Raw genomic sequence first — 19,955 nt, 5'->3', positions numbered from 1 at the left:
CAAGACAAAAGGGCAATGGAAACTCGTGCAATTTGAGGTCGTATTGTAACTAATCTTTACTCGCCGCCTTCTGGGCGAGCGTAATCTTGTCTCCCAAGCTCAAGGCGATCCCCTGGGTCTTGCTACGAATCCTCACATGACCCTGAATCGTCTTTCCGTCCGGCAGGAGCTCGATGCTCAAGTTGGCGAGAGCGTCCTCGCCGAACAAGCTCCTGGCGTACATGTTGGCGGACAAGAAACCGCACTCGCCGGCCAGACTCGCCTCGGGAGTCAAGCACGACATGTTGGTGCTCTTCATGATATGTGCCAGATAGTCGCGCAGGTCGGTGATCGAGGTGTTGACGTTGACCTTGTTTTCCCACTCGAACTCGGTCCACATGGCTCGGAACTGCGCTTCGTTGCAGTAGGCGGGCGCAATGTAGTCCATGATGTCGATGTGGATGTCGTTCAGAACGACGCACTTGGCATCGCCGGCGGATTGCGTCCCCGTGCCCGCAGCGCCTTCGTAAATGATGTTGCCAAAGATGACGCCAGTCTCGGTAGATGAAACTTTGATGGTCGCTTTGATCGACTGGTACGAGTAGGGCGCAAGCGTGTAGTTCGACGGACGCTCCACGAGTTTCAGATCGCCCAGCGTGGCGAACTCGATCGAAAGATTCTGAAGCGTTTCCGACGTCTGGTTAACAACAAGCACGTCGAGCAAGATGTCGAACTGGTGCACGTTGACATAAGCCTCGGCGTAGACAGGATCCGAAAACCCAGTGAGCTGAACCACCCGTGCCAACTTGCTGATAAAGTCGTCCTTGGCAGCCTCGGCTGTTCCGGTGGCCTGTGTCAGTTCGCGCTCGTACTCCTCGACCGCATCGTCGGCCGCCTGTTTCGAGAATTGGCGGAATGACAGCAAATCGTCGGGCTGCACCTTGACCTTCTTGGTCTCCTTGGCGAGCTTTTCCGCCGCTTTCGCTTGTTCATGCTCCACCATCTTGGTGTAGGCCTGCTTGGTATCGTGCAAGAATACCTGCTTCGCTTCCTTGCTCTCGGGTTGTGCCTCTTCGGCGGACGACGCGAGTGTCTCGACGCAAGCCATGATGCGCTCGGTCGAGTCCTCGTCGATGGGCGAAGCAGCGAAATTGGACTGGCCTACGCGGACGATGCTGGTCATGATGAGCATCGCTTCGGCACGAAGGCTGTTCTTTGCACCGGCGTCGGATGAGAGCTCGGCGAAGCGGAGTACTAGCTTGGTGAGCGTCGATGCGAGTACGGACCCCGTGTAAAAATCACCGAGCAGCAACAACGAGCGCAAAGGTGGCTTGGATGCGTTCTTGACCGCTTCGAGGCGAGCAGCTTGGTTGGTCTCGGAACTGAAGGCGGTTTCAGTGGCGTAGGTGCCATCGGCGCGCACACGGTTGGCCGCCGACGAGGTAGGCTTAGCGGCTGCCAACGCCGAGTACGAAGACGCCGCATCGGCTTCTTCCTTGGTGCCATCCGTCTCGGCAGTCGACGACTCGAGCAGACGCTCCTCTGCGGCGAGGATGGGCACCTCACCAATCACCTTGCGAATCTGCTGCATCGCTTCCTTGACGTCTTGAATGCTAGCACAGTACTCGCCAACAATCCACAACGCACCACGGAAAACTTTTCCAGACTTGATATCCGTAAAAGTGCGGAGCAACTTATCGACGATGGAGGAACGCAGGTCGGGGAATTTCTCAACCACTTCGCGAACGAAGGCAATGACGTCAACCGCCGAAGGGTTGTTCGAGTCGCCGAGAAACTCCATGAGCACGTGCACGACGTTGCTTGCGACCTCGGAAAACTTGATTGCGCAGGTGTGGACGGATTGGATGAGAAGCTGTCGATACTCGAGGTTTTTGTCCTGCGACTGCGATGAGTCGACCGTCTTCATGAGCTCCTTCTTGAGCAGCAGCACTACCTCTTCAATGTTGCGGCTTGACACCATCTCGAGGGCGATGCGAAGAGCCTTGCGTCGTACGTCCATGTCGGGGCTGCTGAGGACACGCAAGAGATCCATGACTAGCGGGTCGATGACATGTTCGTGCTTAGTGCGTAGCGCGTCGAGACGATCGAGCACAATGAGCTTGACATTGTTGTCGCTCTCCTTGACGATAAGCTCGATGAGCGTGCTAGCAGTCGCTTTGACAGCAGCAGCGTTTTGCGTGAGTGTGGTGAGCGTGGTGGCAGCCTCGTACTTGACCGAGTGGCTGGGAGCAGAGAGGAGCTCCGATACAGCACGAATGTAGCGAGCACGGTTGGGCGAGTCGCCGCGACAGTGTTTGCGGATGAGCTCGATGATGGCGAGCTGCATGAGCTCGTCCTGCGATGCGGCCTGGTCACCGAGGCCGAGGAAATATTGGACGGCCCGTTCAGGAGCGGTATGGCAGAGAAGAACGAATGCATTGCGTTTACAGGTGGTGTCAGCCTCGGCGGCGAGGAAGGTCTCCATCAGCTCGGGAGCATCGACGATGAGGCTCTCGTTCTGCTGATATATCGAATAGACGCAAAAGACGGCATTCTTGCGGACATAGCTGTGACGGTGCTCGAGGCACTGGCGGATGGTAGGAATGAGCGGTTCGAGCAGCTCAGGTTCCTTTACTTTTTGCAGAAAACGCAATGTAGAGCCTCGAATGTACTCGTTGGGGTGCTGCAAGTCGTTTCGGATGGCATTGCAGACGAGAATCATCTCCTGCTTGAGATTGCCCTTTTCGTCGAGCTTGGGGCAGACTTCCCAGTAGAAATGCAGCATCTTTTTGAGCTGCTTGTTACGGCTTGGCAGGACATATTGGATGATGGGCATGAGCAGGGTGGGCTGAGGCGAGCCGTTGAGCGTCGAGACAATAATGTGTCGAAGCGTTTCCAGTTTGACCTCATCGGAACCGCGCTGGAGGTTGTTTCGCAGATCCTGAGTGGAAAGCTCGATAACGTCGCTGCTGGGGTCGGAAGCAACGACGGTGTACGCGATGGCCTCGGAGGACGTCATGGCGTATGAGCGTCACCTAAGCCGAGCGTGTCGATGGATAGTCGAAATGATGCCAATGGCGAAACGAGAAGTCGGCACTCGGCTGTCCTGGCTCTCGATATGCAGCGTCAGCGTCGGTAGTAGCGAGAATCTGTTTGCGTAGTGACGGCGAGCGAATGGAGACGAAATGCGATGGGGAGCAATGACGGTGTCGGGAAGAAGCGATAAACAGTCACGAGTCAACGTCGTGTTGGACTCTCGCAGCCACAGCTTCCAAGACCGACGACCGAGCGAAGCCTGTGTCAGAGACTATTCCGTAGCTTCACTCGTGACTGTGACTGCCAACCTTCCAGCTCAACACATCCAGTCACGAGTGCAGCAGCGCCTCTGCCGCTCGGATCACTCACTGACTCTCTGTCGCTCTCAATCAGTCACGAGTGAATCAGTGAAATTCCTCACGACTTCTCACTCTGTGTATGGTGCTTCTTTTCGCGTGTTGAAGCTCTCTGCGCCTTGACAGCGCGTTCATCTCAATCCTCAATCACAAATCATAAATCACGAATGTCTGCTTGATTTTCTCTTTCCACTCGCACGACAACGTACAAACGTGAATTTCACCCCTGTTAAAGCGTATGCCCCTGCCCCATGTGCAGCATACCATACTTGGCCCGTTGCCAGGTGCACGTTGGCTCGTGCCTGTTGTGGTCATGCGTGCTGCGAATCTCAAGAGACTCATGTGTCAATCGATGAGCGTACAAGTAAGGTGTAGCAATTGCAAAAAGCAATCGCGAATGCCATTCAGGATTTGCTAGTGTGGCAATGCTGAACTACAATCGTGAATCGTGAATCAAGCTTCGAACACGACTAGGCGTGCTGCATTATCCGTCGTATCCTTCCGAATCCAAGCCTCTGCTAATTTTCGTCCGGCTTCCGTAGGTTGACTGAAAGCGACCGACCTCGCCCTGCTTCCGTACATCCTGACAAGGCCGTCCAAGTCAAAGCCATAGACGCTGCTGTCTGCTGCTGCGTCCAGCAGAGCACTGGCCATGCCTGTACGTCTCCAGCTTGCGATCACGTGGATGCGGAACACGCCCACGGGTGGTGTTTTGGACGAGGGCAAGGCGTCAGAGACAAAGATGGCGTCTCCAGCGTCGTTCCACACGGTACGAGGGAGCTTCTGTGCTTCGACATTGTCGCTCTTAGACGGGCTATCGTTCTCCTTGTTGCTGCTCCCTGGCAGCACCTCTCGAGCTTGACCGACAGGTACACGTCCTACCAGAGCCGTTCCGGCCGCTCGGCCTGAACAAACCGCGACTAGCACTTTGCATCCTTGAATATCAGACAGATTGACCGGCGCTGCACCCAAAGCATCGTCCACCGTTTCCAACAGCTCGTTGATCTTTCTGGACACCGTAGCGTCCTTGAGCGTCGACATGTCGTAGCATCGGATCGTCACGGATTCTAGTTGCCGGCTTTCGCTGGTCCCGCCACTCTGTTTGCTGAGCAGCGACGACTTGCCCCGTACTTCACGTCGCGACAACGTCAGCTGCGATACCGTCTCACCCCACAACGTCAGGGCTTTGGCGCTCCAGTCCAAGCCCTTGACCGTTCGCTCGTGGTGTCGCGCATGCAGCGAGCAGTCTTCTGCTGAAGACGTGTCGTACTGCATGTCGCACTCCTTGCAACGAATGCGGATCTGCTGCCCCAGATCCAAAATGAGCTGCTCCGACTGGCGGCAAGATGCTCCAGAAGACGTTGGCTTCGATTGGATTTTGCGTGCTATCGACTTCACTTGACGAATCGAAGGAAATACTGGACTGTGAAGCGAGGACAAGATCGGACTGCTAGGCGCCTTTGGCATCTCTTCCTCGTAGACGTCCCTTCGGTTGACCAGACAAAGAGATCGAGGCTCGAGATCCTCCGTCATGGCACGACGACTTCGTCCCGCATAGGTGGTCACCTTCTTGGCCGTTGTTCGGAATGAAGCTGCCGGCTCGTCCGGCTCGTCATGGTCGTCATCGGTAACATCTGCCATTTCGTCGAACCGATCGACTGCTGCTCTTGACACCACAGCAATCAGCAAGATCGTTAAGCACAGAAAGGGGAGGGAAGCACACAAGATAGGTCAGGAACTCGAATCTGGGAGTCTTTCGTTACAAGGAGGGGCGGTCATTGGCAATATGCAAGGGCACTACGTACAGGTCGAGATGGAAGTTGAAGGGGCGCTCACGGATGACGTGGAAGCGCGGATAGAAGATCCTTTAGCTAAATCGGCGACTTGAGAGCGAATGATATCGAGCTGCGAGAGGGTAGTAAGCGCCTTTGCTTCTGCACTCCGGTCGCTAGGCGCAGGTGCTTGCCCTTTGGCCAGCTGAAAGAGGTGAACAAAGTCGCTCAGCAAGGTCAGCGGGATAGCGCTCTTGTTTTTCTCCGACTGGCTCGCTTTGGTTGCGTCGGCAAATTGCTTCGAGACCACAGCTGCGCGATCACAAATCTCGTGCGGCACGCCAGCCAACGCTGCAACTTGAGTGCCGTAGGAGGACTCGGCGATGCCATCAATGAGGCGGTATCTGTTGGTGTCAGATCAATTCATGCGTCAGTCAGTCATGTCCCAAAAAGCCCGGCGTATAGTTGGAAAGTCCAGCTAACTACTCACGTGAAAATAACTTCGCGCTTGTCGTCATCCACCAGCACCTGCATGTGCTTGTTGCTGACGCGCGAGTACGAGTCAAAGTCGTACGCCAGATTGGTGTAGTGCGTGAGGAAAAAAGCCAAGCAGCGCGTACGGCTGACCAGGTGATGAAGCACAGCAAAAGCGATGGCTTGACCGTCAAACGTGCTGGTGCCTCGACCCAGCTCATCCATGATGACCAGCGAGCGGGGCGTGCACTCGTTGATGATGCGCGAAGCTTCGAGCATCTCAACCATGAAGGTACTGTTGTTGCCGAAGATCTGGTCATTGGCGCCCATTCGAGAGGCAATGCGGTCCACAGGCGACAAACGTGCGCTCAAAGCCGGCACGCGACAGCCCAGCTGCGCGAGAATTACGGCGGTAGCACAGGTACGTGCAGTGGTACTCTTACCTGCCATGTTTCCGCCTGTCAAGATGACCACCTCATCATTCTTGCCGCCAAGTCGAATGTCGTTGGGGATAAAATCGACATTATCGCCCGCGATGCATGGGTGGCGCAGCTCTTCGAACTCGATCAGCGCCGTCTCATTGTGCACCAGCTCGGGCCGGCACGAGGGTTCGCCGATCGCGTACGACGCCTTGGCCAGCGAGAGGAGACAGTCGATCTCGGCGATCGTCTTGACAGCTCGAAGGAACACGTCGCTCTGCTCGGAGAAGCTGGCGAATAGGCTCTGATGGAATTGCTTGAGCGTCGCAAGGCGGGTCTCGCGAGCTTCCTTGATCTCTTGCACAAGATCGCGCACCTTGGGCGAATACCAGCGATTTCGATCCTTGGTGCCACTAAGCTTGGTCCAGTTGCTGGGCACTTTGGTAGCAACGGGCACCTCGATCTGGAAAATGTCCTTGGTGCCGAGATGCTTCCACGCACACTTGACGGGGTTGAGTTTGAGCTGCTTGCGGTAGGACTCAATCTCATGCTCGAGCTGAGCCTCGACCTCAGCGATAGCTGCCTCTGCTCGATCATAAAGCTCGAAGGCGCCCTCGATCGGAGTAAAGGAGCCGTCCTCCGTGACTTTGAAGCTCGACTGCAGCTCGCGGGCGATTGCAGACACCGCTGGGACGGACTTGAGAAGGCCATCCATGACATCGGTTGAAAAGCCTTCGCATTGATTACGAAGCTGCTTGATCGCCTTTTCGAAGTGACCCAGCGACTTAAGCACTGCAGTGAAGTCACGGGGTCGGCACTTGCCGGCTCGCACGCGCGGCACGATACGCTCAATGTCGGGAAGAGCTTTGCCAAATGTTTCAAACTGGTCGCCAAAGCAAGGGTTCTTGAGCAGATCCTCGACTGCATCTTGACGTGCGTTGATTGCATCAGCGGTGGCAAGTGGAGCGACCAGCCAGATCTTGAAGAGACGCTTACCAAAGGGCGTCACACAACGATTGAGCAGGCGGTGGAGCGTACCTTCATCGGTCCCCTCGTCGTTCTGGAGCACGTTGAGGTGTGTAAGCGATTGTGCATCGAGAACGAGACACTTGTCCTGATGCAGCGGGTCGAAAATGTTAAAGTTGCGGCTGGAGCATAGATCGCGGTCGAGATTGAGTTGAGCCAGGTAGCAGAGCATGCCGCCGAGCGCCGACATGGCGCAAGGTCGATGCACCATGGAAGCGATGCCTTCCGGAAGCAAGGATGGATCGACGGCGTCAAGAGAGTCCAAACGGGCCTCGGCGTCGACGTCAGGATTAAAGAGGGCGTTGAGCTTGCGTAAAGTGGTTTCGGGCTCAAGGAACTCGAGGCCAGGCTTAAGCATGGTGATTTGAGCTGTGCTGGGAACCGTGCTGCGGAGAACCCTCAGCGTCGGTGCTGTAAGCCCACCTTTTTCGTGGAGTACTTCCTTCAGTCGCAGCGAGCGGAGTAAGGTCTCGAGTCTCGTCCTTGACTCGTCGTCTTCAAATTCAGTGAGGTTGAATTCAGCCGTTGCTGCGTCAAGCGTGCACACGCCAAAGATGGGCCCATTGCGACCGGTGGTGGCAGATTCTTTGATCGATACGCAGTAGTTGTTGAGATCGTCGGGCAATGATGCAGCGTCGACAATGGTTCCACTGGTGAGCACGTGTCTAAGCTCACGGTTGACGATTTCAGAGCCACCGCCACGTGAGCGTTCGCCAACACGCATTCCCTTGGCCACGGCGGTTTCTGTCTGGTCGACACGGCCCACCTTGTATCCCAAAGCGAGGAACTTGGCTGCGAAAATGTCGAATGAGGCTTCGGGAACACCAACCATCTTCATCTTGACTCTGTCCGTAAGTTTGAGATCGAATTCGCGGTGACCGATCAGCGCGTCCTCCTCATAAAGCTCGTAGAATTTGCCCTTTTGGAAGAAGAGCACCGTGTCCCAATGATTCTGCTTGATCTCCCAAAATTGCCTCTCGAACGGCGTAAAGTCTTTCCAGGCAGATTTGGGGATGTAGACGGTGCGAGAGTCGTACTCTGCGTCGCCAGGTCGATTGCCGTCCCTGTCACGCAGGTCAAGCAGGAAACTGTACGCCTCTTCGTTGTCGGCCTTCTTGCGCTTCTCTTCGATGATACGGCGTTCAGCTTTGGTGAGATGAGAGAGAGATACCGAGGAAGCTCCACTACGGGTCGCGCCTTTGCTGGCACCGCTTGGGTAGAAAGGACTGGAGGACGAAGATCCCGATGAACTGTTGCCGAGCTTGAAGGCATTGAGCGCCGATTTGGCTCCGGATGGTCGCGAGGTAGTGGCAGCAGAGGCTGGAGACGCTCCAGTATGTTTCTTGTTCGCCTTGGCTGTACCAGGTTTGCTTCGCTTGCTGAACTCGCCTACATCGCTGTCGCCTTCGCCTTCGCTTGCTGGACCTTCGTCCAATTCGGACAAGTTGGCTGCATCCATCGGAAGCTCCTCGTCCTCTTCGTCGTGGTCTTCTGGAACGATGAAGTCATCCTCGTCGCGGGTCTTGCGAGCTCGCTTGGCCGAACTAGGCTTTCTGCTATTGGAAAATCTGGGCATTTCGTCTTCGCTATCGCTGTCGATGGCCGCACCACCCTCAGAGTCGGATTCCGCGTACGTCACAGGTCGCTTAGCTGCAGCGCGTCGACGAAAGAGGGGCTGCTCAATTTCTCCAGCATCGTCGATGTCCATGTCGTCCACGTCGCTGCTGGGCGGAGGGGTAAGATTGTCAGACTCGGAAGACTTGTTTGCAGGTGCAACAGCTCGTGGGGCGGTGACTAGACTTTCGGTTGAGAGCGAGCTGGAGCGGTGAAGGGTAGGTGAGGAGGACGGTGGCCTACCTGCTGCGGCTCCAGAATCGTCACCTGTGGGAGGTAGTCGAGAGGAGCGAGTGCTGAATTTGGACTCGCTTGGCGGGGGCGTCTCGAGGGGTTGAACCTTGGATGGCTCGGCTACCTTGGGAGATTCGGAAGCCTTCCCGCTCGAGCCCTTTTGTTGTGGTTTCTGTGCAAAAGGAGGCTGCGGCGGCGATGCTTTTGACGATGGGGGTTGCGCAGGAGCGACTTTGGAGAAGAAGCCAAGCAGCGACGACTGCTTGGTGCCAGGACGTGCCTTGCCAGGCATTTTCGATGAGTGTGCGAATCCTCGTGCGTGACGAAGGTGCGCAGACGATCGAGTGGGAAGGCTGCGATGGCGTTCTTTTTGGAATTAGACACGAACGGTAGCTGATGGTGGGAAGAACGAGTCGTTTGTTGGGGTGAGGAGATGTAGAAGCAATGGAACAGGCGCTGGTTTAGTGAGTAGAGCTACAAGATTGCTGAAGGCAAGGCTGCGTAGAGACTGCTACGGAGATACCGACAGAGTTGCGAGGTGTGAGGGAACCGACTAACGGATGTTCCGAACCAAGATGGCAGAAGATCCTCATGACGCGAGTCCCCCTCTCCTTTCTTGGCAAGGTTCAGCTCAGTTTTCAAGCTTGCCTCGCGTGCACAGTCGTGAGGTGAGTGTTGCTCTCTGCTTTGCCTCTCTCCGCGTCGCGCGACGCGCTCGCGAACCTCACCTATCCGTTCATTTTCCACATAAAAAAACGGGGCGTTCCGTGTCAGTCGCGAGACCTTCACTGCCGCGCCGTGTCGTGTATGTTCACGTTTCGTGATAACTTATTTGTGAATTTTAAATCGTGAATATCGTGAATCGTGAATCACGCTCGCGAATCAAGCGCGAAGTTCAACTCAAGTTCAAATTCGTGGTGAGTCTTCCAACAAATCTGAATCGTGAATCGTGAATATCATCGTGAATCGCGAATCACGAATCTGTATACCTCCAACACAAGAAATGACTTGCCCTTTTTGACTCCTGGCTATGGAAACGTGAATGCTGAATACCCAATGACGCCAGCAAACACCATAGACTTGGAGACAGCTTCGCATCTTGGTCCTCTTGGCGACTGCGCTCAACCCAATTCGGGCGAAAAATCAGATGTCGTCAACTGGGTTGTCGAGCCATGGTGGCGGCCTGAGGTCCTTGAGGAAGCGTCGCTGAGCGGCTCTGTCAGTCGGTGGTGCCACGCGACCTTCCTTCAGATCAAACTGATGGGACCATGCAGAGCTCTGGTCAGCCCCATCACCAGAATGCCCCTTACGTGGACGTATTCCAGTATCGACATTGGCATGCAGGCTAGATTGAGCGTGAAGCTTCGGCTCCAACGACTCGTCAACCCCGGTTCCTCGGGCCGCCATGTCTGCGCCTCGGGAGGCTCTCTGTATTTCACTCGGCATATGAAACGAGCCTTCGCCGCCAAAAGCTCGGTCGTATTCGGCATCTTGTTGTATGAGCCTGCTCAAAAGATTTTGGGGGGCTTGCGGGTCGTCTTCGTACAGGACCGAATCTATTTTGCGCTTTTGCGACAGAGTGCCAGAATCTCTCGCCTGCGTCGGAAGCGGTTTGAGATAGTGTGATATGCTTTGCGAGCTGTTCTCGAGCACGCGGCTCTGAAAGCGGTACTCGCCGATCGTTCCGGCAGCCACCTTTTCCCTCGCGCGCTGACAGCACACATGGCGACAAGCGCCTTTGCACTTGTGCTTGCACCTGTTATGATCAGGAGCGAAGACGCATTTCACCATGTTTTGCAAATAGGAAGGGATTGTCAGTGTTTTTGGCTAGCTTCTAACATAGTCCTTCCATAAGCGCCACTTGACGCACCTCTTTAGCCGCAAGTCGTCGTCCATGTTGTTTTGCTCTTGCGTCGCTGTGCTTCCCGGACGATCAGTGCGACTATCGCTAGGAAAGGACTCTGAAGGCCTGGCTCGAGCCTCATCAACAGCTGGGGAGTCATCGCTCATGCCTCCAGCTTGGAGCTCTGCGCGTGCGATTCGAGTCCTGTGAGGACCTTCAGCCATACCCGACATGGGCACCAAGTTCGCTTGCATCAACGTCCCTGCAATCTCGTCGCATGCGGCATACGTCAGAACGCGCATGCGTGGATCCTCAAGATTTACGTGCACCGTGAAGCGTTTTTCTGGGTCAAAACGCCAAATGGGCATACGGCGAAAGTCGACATAGCTGCCGTCAGATGTCAGCGTGAGCACGCAGACACTCAACGCCATCTTGGATGTCTTGCTTTTCAGCATGCAGGTAGCTCGATTCTCGATCCGAACCGTCACATCCAGCACCACCTTGATGCTTGAAGCTATAAGCTGCGTCGATGGGGTCGAATCGTCGCTTCTGTTCTCCGCCAAAAGCAACCTCGATGATCTCTGAGGTGAAGTTGTTCGCTGCATGACCTCAAGCCCTATCCGTGGTACTGACTGTGCTGCCGCAATCACTTTGCGGCCGAAAGGTGGATTGCGATTTAGAATCATCTCGATCTTGGCAGGAGTGGTACTTGCCAGGCTTTGCCACGTTGTTATGCCGGCATTAGCCAGCGCCTTGAGGGAGCGCTCGCCGATCTGATCCACCTGTCGCAGCATTGCCGGAGAACCATCCCATGCCTCGGCAGCAATCGAGCGAGCGAGATCCAGCGACGCCTTGCATGCAGCACCGTCTCGACGATGGATGGTGATGTCGACGATGGCCCTAGCTATGCGAGTGGCATGCGGGACGATGCGCTTGAGGTCCATGTACGGACTTGCTTCTCCTACTGACGGCTGGACTACCTGTGACAGATTGATCGCAGACAGTTGGGCTTGGATGAGAAGTGATATCTTGTCCGCTACGCTCGCGACCTGACGTGGTGGGAAGCGAATCTCTGGATGAGTGCGAAGCGAGTTATAGAAACTCTTTTCACCCGTTCGCATTCGTACGTCTCCGAGCTCTTCCGCTTGAGAGAGGGCCTCCAGGATAGTTCTGGTGTTCGCGGCTGGCGGAATTCTCATAAGCACAAGCATTGTCTTGTGACGGATGAAGAAGCGGGACATGATGACGCCGTATTCAGTACAGGAAATTTCGCCTGTATCTGCGGGACGGGAGATGAGGGAGGCGTTTTCAAGGGCCGTAAGCGTCTTTGTGACGAGGTGCTTGAGAATGTCTTCGACACTGTCGAGGCCGATCCCCTCCTCCTGACTGAGGTAGTAGGTCGGATTCTTTTGCAGGCGCGTCCACATAAAGCTCTGTCGGATCCAGTCTTCGATGTCGGGCTCGGTCGTTTTGCCGTACAGGCCTATTTCGGCATTGATCTGCTCAACCAAACATGGCGCCAGGCTGGATTCAATGTCGCGGCTTCCACTAACCAGTTCGCGGTAGTGTGCTTGCATGGTGTCCTCACACATTATGACAGCGATGCCGCTTCGATCAAACTGTGGGCGTCCGGCGCGGCCCATCATCTGTATGAGGTCAAGTTCAGACATTTCGCACCATTGTCCATCGTACTGCTTGGTTCCTCGAATGATGACGCAGTAGGCAGGCAGATTGATACCCGTCGCCAATGTGGTCGTGCAGCACAGGACGGCGATCTTTCCTGCAAGAAAGGCTTGTTCTACCTTTCGTCGGTCCAAGATGGACAGACCGGCGTGATGGAAAGCGATGCCCAATGACGCGAGAGCAGTCAAGTCTGGGTCGTCGAATATCGCTCCATTCATGCTGCGACTTCCGTGTGTATCATGCGACAAGAGTGTCGCGCGGCCTCCAGCCTCTTTGGCTTTCTTGCATGCCTCGGCAATCATGTTGGCGGCTTGAAGAGTGGAGCGACGCGTGGCGCAAAAGACCAAGCAAGGTCGACCAGCAGCATGCGTCTCGATTAATTCAAAGAGCTTGTGATTGAGGTAGGCTTGAAAGGCAAACTCGTCCTTGGCCTTAGGATAGCCGTAGACATGTTTCTGCAAAGGGCATGGCCGATATTCGTCGCCAAATTGAAAAACTTCGGCGGATTGCTTGTTGGAGAGGGCACGATCTCGTCTCTGTAGAGATAGGTTGGGACCGATCCAAGCTGCAACATCTGCAAGGTTCGGCACTGTAGCTGAAACAGCGACGAATCGCACTTGGTGACCTCTGCTTCTGGTTCGCGTCACTACCACTTCGAGACGAGCACCTCGCTGCGACTCGTTGAGAATGTGCACCTCATCGATGAGGAGCAAACGAATGGTCGAAAGGATGCTCGAATTCTCGTCCCATTTGCGCGTCAGACTGTCCCACTTCTCCGGCGTCGTGATGATCAAACGACTCTTTCGAGCAACATGGAGACCATAAACAGAGTCACCTGTGATCTCTGTCACGGCGCATCCAACCGAGCCAAAGCGATTCGACCAATCGCGCGTCCGCTCCGAGCATAGTGCTTTGGTAGGGGCGAGATAGACGGCACGCGCGTTTTCGGCGTCCTTGGACAGCATGCGCACGAGCGCCAGCTCGAAAATGACGGTCTTACCTGAGCCGGTAGGTGCTGACAGAACAACGTTCTCCGCAGATCCGTATACCTGCCAATAACATTGACAGCATGATAGGAAGCACAAGCGAGTTTGTTGTTCAGCTTCTTGACTGGATACGGTATGCGATCCGGAGACCGCTAATCATGATGTCGTGAGCGATGACTCCTCTCTTACTTTTGGAAGGCAAAGCGACTGCACCGCGTTAAAAAATGGGAACGAAAATAGAGGGCGGTACAGGGCAGCTAGGGCCACATGAAGAACAATTTGCCAACAGGCAAGATCACAAGTGCACAGATGTCAACGATGTGCTGCTGAAATCTGTAAAGAATGCTTAGGATACTCACGCAAGTTTGCGACCGCAACAAGCTGTACCTTTTGTCCAGGCACTGGCTCAGCAACGACAGCGTTTCGTTGTTCTGAGAGAAACGCGTTTGCAGTATCTTCCGTGATGCTGTTCAGGATTGTACCTCGCGGCTCGGTCGTTCGATCGCTTTCATTCATAGTGAAGGGCGGGAAGAAGTGATAGGGATTTGTAGCCACTGACATGAGATAAGAGGGATCGACCAGACCGTCGGCTTCTGCACGATTGAAATCAAAGGAATGCGCCAACGACGATGACGCATTGTATAACTGAGCTGAAGGCTGCTGGGTTGCGCTGTCTTCGTAAAAAGTGTGTTCGTTCGCTGTCCACGGCGTGCCGAATTGTGTGTGATTGGCATCAACATGGCAGTACAAGACCGAAGCCTCTTCACCCTTACAGTTGCTGTCTACGCCGTAAATCTGGTCGTTCTGCCCCCTTCCTCCATATCCATACTGTTGCCCGAGAAGCTCGAAAGAAAGCTCTTCTGCCATGTTCGTAGTCACTCTTTCTTCGTCGATTTTGTCAATAGAGCAACAGGAGCAAGATCAGACGGAAAGGGTGTTTATAGTTTGCAGATGAAGACACTCTGAGATTTACTCTGACTTTCATCGTCATGAGTAGCGACGCTGGAGTGGCGAGTTAGTGCTGAGTTAGGCTAGAGCAGAGCAAGTTTTGTCATAGCCAGCTGAGACTCATCCCAGCTCTTCTTCGGTTGCCATTTCCGGGTCCCTTTCAGGAAGCGCACTTCATCCCTTACACTTTAGGTCGATCTGTTTTCTCGACGGTTGGCTTCCTGCGAGAGCAAAGGCTGAGCTTCGAGGCATTCACTCAAGAAGGCTGAAAGCTTCTTCTCGCTGATTTGCCCAAAGAATGTTCGTCGGAAGCTTCCGATCACACAAATGGCCATTCTATCGGCATAGCCGACCTATCACGAAGATGTGCAGCTTCACCTGCGAAAAGCGACAGTAACTTTGCAGGCCTCGAAGCGCCAGACATAAGGAGCTTTGTAGTAGGCTGTTCCGAACAGAAAGCTGTAGGCAATTAGATCATGGTATGTCGAAGGACCTGAAAAGCAAACTCAAATCAGTTGCTGACCTCTTCAAGCATCTCTTGTCCGCTTCGAATGGAATCAGACCCATCATCGCAACTATGGTGATCCTCGTTACTTACTCACGACTGTATCGCCTATTAGACGCGCCACCGTGTCGCTTTCTACGCGATATGAAATTGAGGAAGTCGAACACGCCAGAAAAAAAAAGAAAAAAAAGAGAGGTATAAAAAGATAAAAACCTATGCAAAAAGATGAGAATTCAAAATGAAACGCTCCTGCCATGCACATTGACGGTTCGTGAACGAAACAGTGCCTGCATAGTGAGGCAAATTCGTCTTCATCAATCGGCGAGTCTTGGAGCGTTCTCACGTCTGTCGAGGTTCGCAGAATAAGCGGATGAACTAGACTCTCGTGCGAACCGTCACAAGCCCATCGCCAGCTGTTTACGCGAGGAAGCTTCGATCGGCTTTTCCAGGCAAAGGAAACCGAACGTCGAGGCCCCGTGACGGAAAGCGGACTTCGGGAATCCGAGACCACGAGGAATTTCAGCAGGTTGGCTGGTCACGATACGAGATGCACAACCGAATTGAGTCTGAGCGTAAAGTCGGCGCTGATTCGCAGAATCGTGAAGCTGTCTTGACCGCATTCATGTCATGTTTCCTTCCAGCGAACCAACAGACAATTAGGAGAGGACAGACACGAGAGTATCGTGTCAGTCACTCATGCTCTCCCAAGTGCTTCGACATTCACGATTCGTGATTGAGCTTGGATCCGCGGCGTCCAGGGTCCTGACCATGGCTAGAAAATTGTCAAGCCACGGCGACTGTCTGAGCCTAACTTACAGTAGTTATTTGATCTCGTGTTTGTTGCACTCGATCGCATCTTTCGTGTCTTATACGCGATTCATTTTTATTATTTTTTAATTTGTCTTGAAATCACTGCTCCTGTAGGCTGTGAGGCGACAGGAATGCGAGCGAGTGTGCGATTCGTTAGGGGCTCTCCGATGTTGGCTGGCTTTCCTGTTTGTCGAGAGCTCGACGTTACGTGTTATGTAGCCATTCATCAAGAAATAAAATAACTAAAAAAGACCAAAAACAAAGCTGAGGAACCACAGCCTTGGATCTTGGGCGCTCCTTTTATTCACCACGTATCGCGTTGAGATGAGCGAGTCGTGTCACGCTTTGTTCTCTCTGGTGACCAGGTGAATTGGCTCGTATCTCAATTTTCGAGCGTGATCTTTGAGTTGAGGGCAGACTGCAGCGCTCATACATACTCATGGTTGTGATTGTGATTGTCAGACGCTGGCGCCACTCAAGACTGCCGGCGTCCTAACCTGCTGTGAAGCTGCTGAAGCATCTTGTTAGCGCTGCAGGCTAGCTGCTTTGCTTGCCCGCTTTGCTTTTGTACTTCCTCTCTTCATTATCAGTCTTTGTCCTCCAAGGCGGCTTGTCTCCACGTTGCCACGATTTGTTCGTGTTTTCATTCTGCACACTTCATCGGTTGCGCAGCCTCTCTGTGGGTCACATCGGCCTTTTCGACCGCGAAAGAAGGGCTGCAACCCACAGCAACCACAGCCCACTCGGTCTCAACCAGCTGCCGGCCGCCCTGTCGGATCATATCTAACCTCTTTTTCAAGCTCGTCAAGACAAGGCAAGGCGCCTTCGACATGATCCGATAGCCGATCGCTTGGATCCATTTCCGTTGGCGTCATCTCCCCAAGCAGCTCCGTATCGGTTCCATTGGCACCTAGCCAGGTCATGACCATAAGCTCAAAAGCGTTCTGTAGACCATCTCTCCATCGCGTTCGGAATTCGCGACAGCTGCGAACATAGGACCCCATCACAGCGTTCAGCTGGTTCATGACTGGCTGAAATGTTCTCTCGCTCGCGACAATCCGATGCCAAGCGGCTAAGCGCATCACGGTCCAACCCAAATGGCCTGGCGTCTGGTGAGGAAGCATTGACTGCTGGCAGTTCGACTGACAACCCGGCCTACACATCCACCACCATGCATGTCGGTAACACGGTGCCCCTGCGCATCCGATCGCCAGAGGTGCCGACAATCACCACCTCAGGCGGAACGCCACTCTCATCATCTACATCTACAGCGATTGCAAATAGTTTCTTTCAGCCCGCCGTGCCCGTACAAACCGCTTCGTTCGCATCGACGCCTTGTCCTCCGCATATCGTGCCGGCCGAACCATTCGATATCCCCAACCAGAACTTCTCAATGACATCACTCGATAGCTTTGGCGCCATCTCGATGGCTGGGTCTACCACCGTGGCCGAGGATGGCAGTAACAATGGCTCGCGCTTTGGCATGAGCCCTCCCTCGTCCATGCTGGTGGCACCCAGGGGAAAGCTTTCGTCCGCCTCGATCCGCAGTCAGAGAAACTGGGATCAATTCGAGGGCAAGCCCGTCTCGCCATTACCGAGCCCAGCCGTTGATACCGAGCATGAGCAAGCTCACGACATGTTTGACGTTCCCATCGCATCCGGCTCCAGACACACATACCCGCATGCACACACCAATGGCTTTAATGCTTCGACAATCCAAGCTGCTCCCATGAGGGATGCGCCCGCCGAGTCTGTCTCGAGCGCGACCGAAGCAAAATCAGCGGTAACCCCTAAACCAGTAACACAGCCGCAAGGCTCGAGTCGCAACTGGTCCTTTTTCAACTCGATCTCCTCTGGGCCGTCGGTCGCTCGCGCGCCGAGCATCAAGACGTCGTTTCCTGCCACCCGAGCCGAGCAATATGGCAGCAGCGACTCGTTTCCTCCTCCTACTCCGCTCGGTGCTGCGGCGACTAGGAGCGCAACCGGTGCCACCCTTCCCGCTTATGTTCAAAGTGCAAGATTGCCGTCTGCAGATCTTTCCAACCGAACTCGGCTGCCGTCCAGACTACCATCGTTGCCAGCAGACTCTGCGACGATCGGCGGTACCGGTCCATCCAATACGAGGTCGACCTCGACGCTCTACTCGCAACAGCAGCAGCAACCCTCGGGCTACCTACGACATGCGCGCATCAGCAGCGGAGAATCCAGTATGTCGATCGAAGCCGGTCTATACTCACCGCTTTCGGCTGTGGAATCCCAATCTGCCGGAGAGTTTTCCGGCCTCACCTCAACGTCGCAGCTTTCATTATCGGGCATGTCGGACGCACCTAGCGCCACGCTCGATGGTCTGCCGCCCAACGTGCCCTGGGCGCCCGAGAGTCCGCACAGGATCCGCACTAGAAGCCAGCTTGTGCTGGACGACGACCGCAGCGCTCAGTCATCCCCTTCGTCGGCTGTGCCCGCCCGAAACGAGCACAGGAGTTGGAGGGATGCTGGCGATGCTTCAACAGACTCAATCAGTGCCGTAATCTCTCATGTTGGACAACGATCGAGTCCAGCGCAATCCCGCGCCGTTCTGTATCCTACCCCAGGCTCATCAACACGAAGTACCAATGGGGCAAGTCTCACAAGTGGTGCAGACGGCCCGAACAATGCGCAGAGCGAACCAGAGCCAAACTCAGCGAAGAACCACAGTGACCGCAGAAGTCGCCAAGGGCCGTCGGAATCGGCCACAGAAAGCAGCATCTCGCCCACCCCTTCCAGTCGCGAAAAGCCAAGTCAGCCTGCCATCCCCGAATCACGAGAGGAAGAGGAGGAGGGCGATAACATCGGACCGTACCGCATAGAAAAGACGCTAGGCGTAGGCGCTTTCAGCCGTGTCGCTCTCGGACGATTGATACGTGAGCCTACTGGCGGCAAACCCGAAAAGATGATCGCGACGTTACCTGAGCTTCGTCAAAGGGCGCTCCGAACAACGGACGTAGCACGCGAGACAGACGAGCTGGTAGCGCTCAAGATGCTGGATCGCGAGCCATGCAACAATAACGAGCGACTCAAGGTCAGTTGGGTGCGAGAGGTCGAGGTGCTCAAGCACATTTCGCATCCAAATCTTGTGCGCTTCATCTCTTCGTTCAGCACGCCCCTGCATCACACGCTTGTGCTCGAGCGCGTCGCTGGCGGTGAGCTTTTCGATGCCATCATGTCGAACTTCGACCAGTTTGCACAGCGCGAGTGGCTGGTTCGCGTCATCTACATGGAGCTCGCCAATGCGATCGGATGGATGCATCACGTCAACCTCGTCCATCGAGACATTAAGCTGGAAAACATTCTGCTGACCGTCGACCTATTCGCAGCAGCCGCAGCCGCAGCCACCACCGTCAGCACCCAGGGGAAAGCATCGTCGACTGAGCCCTTGCGCCCACATCACCTTCCGACGGGACCACTGATCAAGCTGACCGACTTTGGCCTTTCGAGGTTTATCGACCCATCCAATCCGTTTCTGGAGACTCGATGCGGGTCGGAAGAGTATGCAGCGCCAGAACTCATCATCGGAAAAAGGTACGATGGCCGCAAGACGGACGCGTGGGCACTGGGAGTGGTGCTGTACGCGCTCATCACGGGCTCGCTGCCATTCATGGAGGACGTCCAGGTCGGCGTCAATGGCGCTAGAGAAGGCCACGGCGAGCAACGCGATCCCAAGCAGCGAAAGCGCCATCTGCTCCGCATCGCCAAAGGAGATCTGCGATGGCCTTCACCCGCCAACGATGCCTGTGCCGACCAGCCGGACCCCGCCGTGTGCTCCGCCAGCCTGCGTCTCGTAACGCCGATGGCCAAGGCTATGGTGGCACGCCTCCTCCGACGCGACTCGACCAAGCGAGCGACACCATGGGACACCTGGGACGAGCCGTGGCTGCTGGGGGGCAGTTTTGGTTATGCCACGCAGCCAGCATCGGCATTCGCAGCAGCAGCAGCAGCAGCAGCAGGCAGCAGCAGTAGCAGCGGCGGCGGCCAACAGATTCCCAACGAGGCCTCGGCCGCCGGCCAGCCGCTCGCTCTACATCCCGACCCACGCTCGCAGCAGGGTCAGCTCTGGCTCGAGACGCACGCCGCCGTCCGCCAAGACGATGTCGCACCAGTTGCTCGCGACGATTGACGTCGCATCTCCCATTTACTTGTTCGATCTTGCACTCCTTATCTATACGAACACATGCATCGGAGTCTTGCAGTTTGTGCAATCTGCAGTCTTGTGATTGAGAAGAGCTGTCGGTTG

The 19,955-nt window shown here is 55.0% G+C and overlaps 5 protein-coding genes across 5 annotated transcripts; 1 reads left to right on the top strand and 4 right to left on the bottom strand.

Annotated features, from left to right (window-relative positions):
* Positions 1-49: 49 nt before the first annotated feature.
* On the bottom strand, positions 50-2,998 carry UMAG_03361 (putative COPI coatomer subunit beta; the record flags this gene model as incomplete). The annotated part of the gene is made up of 1 exon (XM_011391445.1): positions 50-2,998. One exon carries the CDS (start codon positions 2,996-2,998, stop codon positions 50-52), a length of 2,949 nt encoding a protein of 982 aa, XP_011389747.1.
* Positions 2,999-3,824: 826 nt separating this feature from the next.
* On the bottom strand, positions 3,825-5,012 carry UMAG_11010 (uncharacterized protein; the record flags this gene model as incomplete). Its single annotated transcript, XM_011391529.1, has 1 exon — positions 3,825-5,012. The coding sequence occupies one exon, from the start codon at positions 5,010-5,012 to the stop codon at positions 3,825-3,827; it is 1,188 nt and encodes a 395-aa protein (XP_011389831.1).
* A 156-nt stretch (positions 5,013-5,168) lies between these two features.
* Positions 5,169-9,202, bottom strand: UMAG_11009 (mismatch repair ATPase MSH6; the record flags this gene model as incomplete). Its single annotated transcript, XM_011391528.1, has 2 exons — positions 5,169-5,547; positions 5,634-9,202. The coding sequence occupies 2 exons, from the start codon at positions 9,200-9,202 to the stop codon at positions 5,169-5,171; spliced, it is 3,948 nt and encodes a 1,315-aa protein (XP_011389830.1).
* Positions 9,203-10,053: 851 nt separating this feature from the next.
* UMAG_11008 (uncharacterized protein) lies at positions 10,054-14,289 on the bottom strand (the record flags this gene model as incomplete). Its single annotated transcript, XM_011391527.1, has 3 exons — positions 10,054-10,666; positions 10,781-13,485; positions 13,810-14,289. The coding sequence occupies 3 exons, from the start codon at positions 14,287-14,289 to the stop codon at positions 10,054-10,056; spliced, it is 3,798 nt and encodes a 1,265-aa protein (XP_011389829.1).
* Positions 14,290-16,721: 2,432 nt separating this feature from the next.
* Positions 16,722-19,838, top strand: UMAG_03358 (uncharacterized protein; the record flags this gene model as incomplete). The annotated part of the gene is made up of 1 exon (XM_011391444.1): positions 16,722-19,838. One exon carries the CDS (start codon positions 16,722-16,724, stop codon positions 19,836-19,838), a length of 3,117 nt encoding a protein of 1,038 aa, XP_011389746.1.
* Between the last annotated feature and the right edge of the window lie 117 nt (positions 19,839-19,955).

Source organism: Mycosarcoma maydis, chromosome 8 (genome assembly GCF_000328475.2).
Source record: "Mycosarcoma maydis chromosome 8, whole genome shotgun sequence".
NCBI lineage: Eukaryota > Fungi > Basidiomycota > Ustilaginomycetes > Ustilaginales > Mycosarcoma > Mycosarcoma maydis.
The sequence above is the reverse complement of the archived record's forward strand: the minus strand, read 5'-3'. Positions and strand labels throughout refer to the sequence as shown.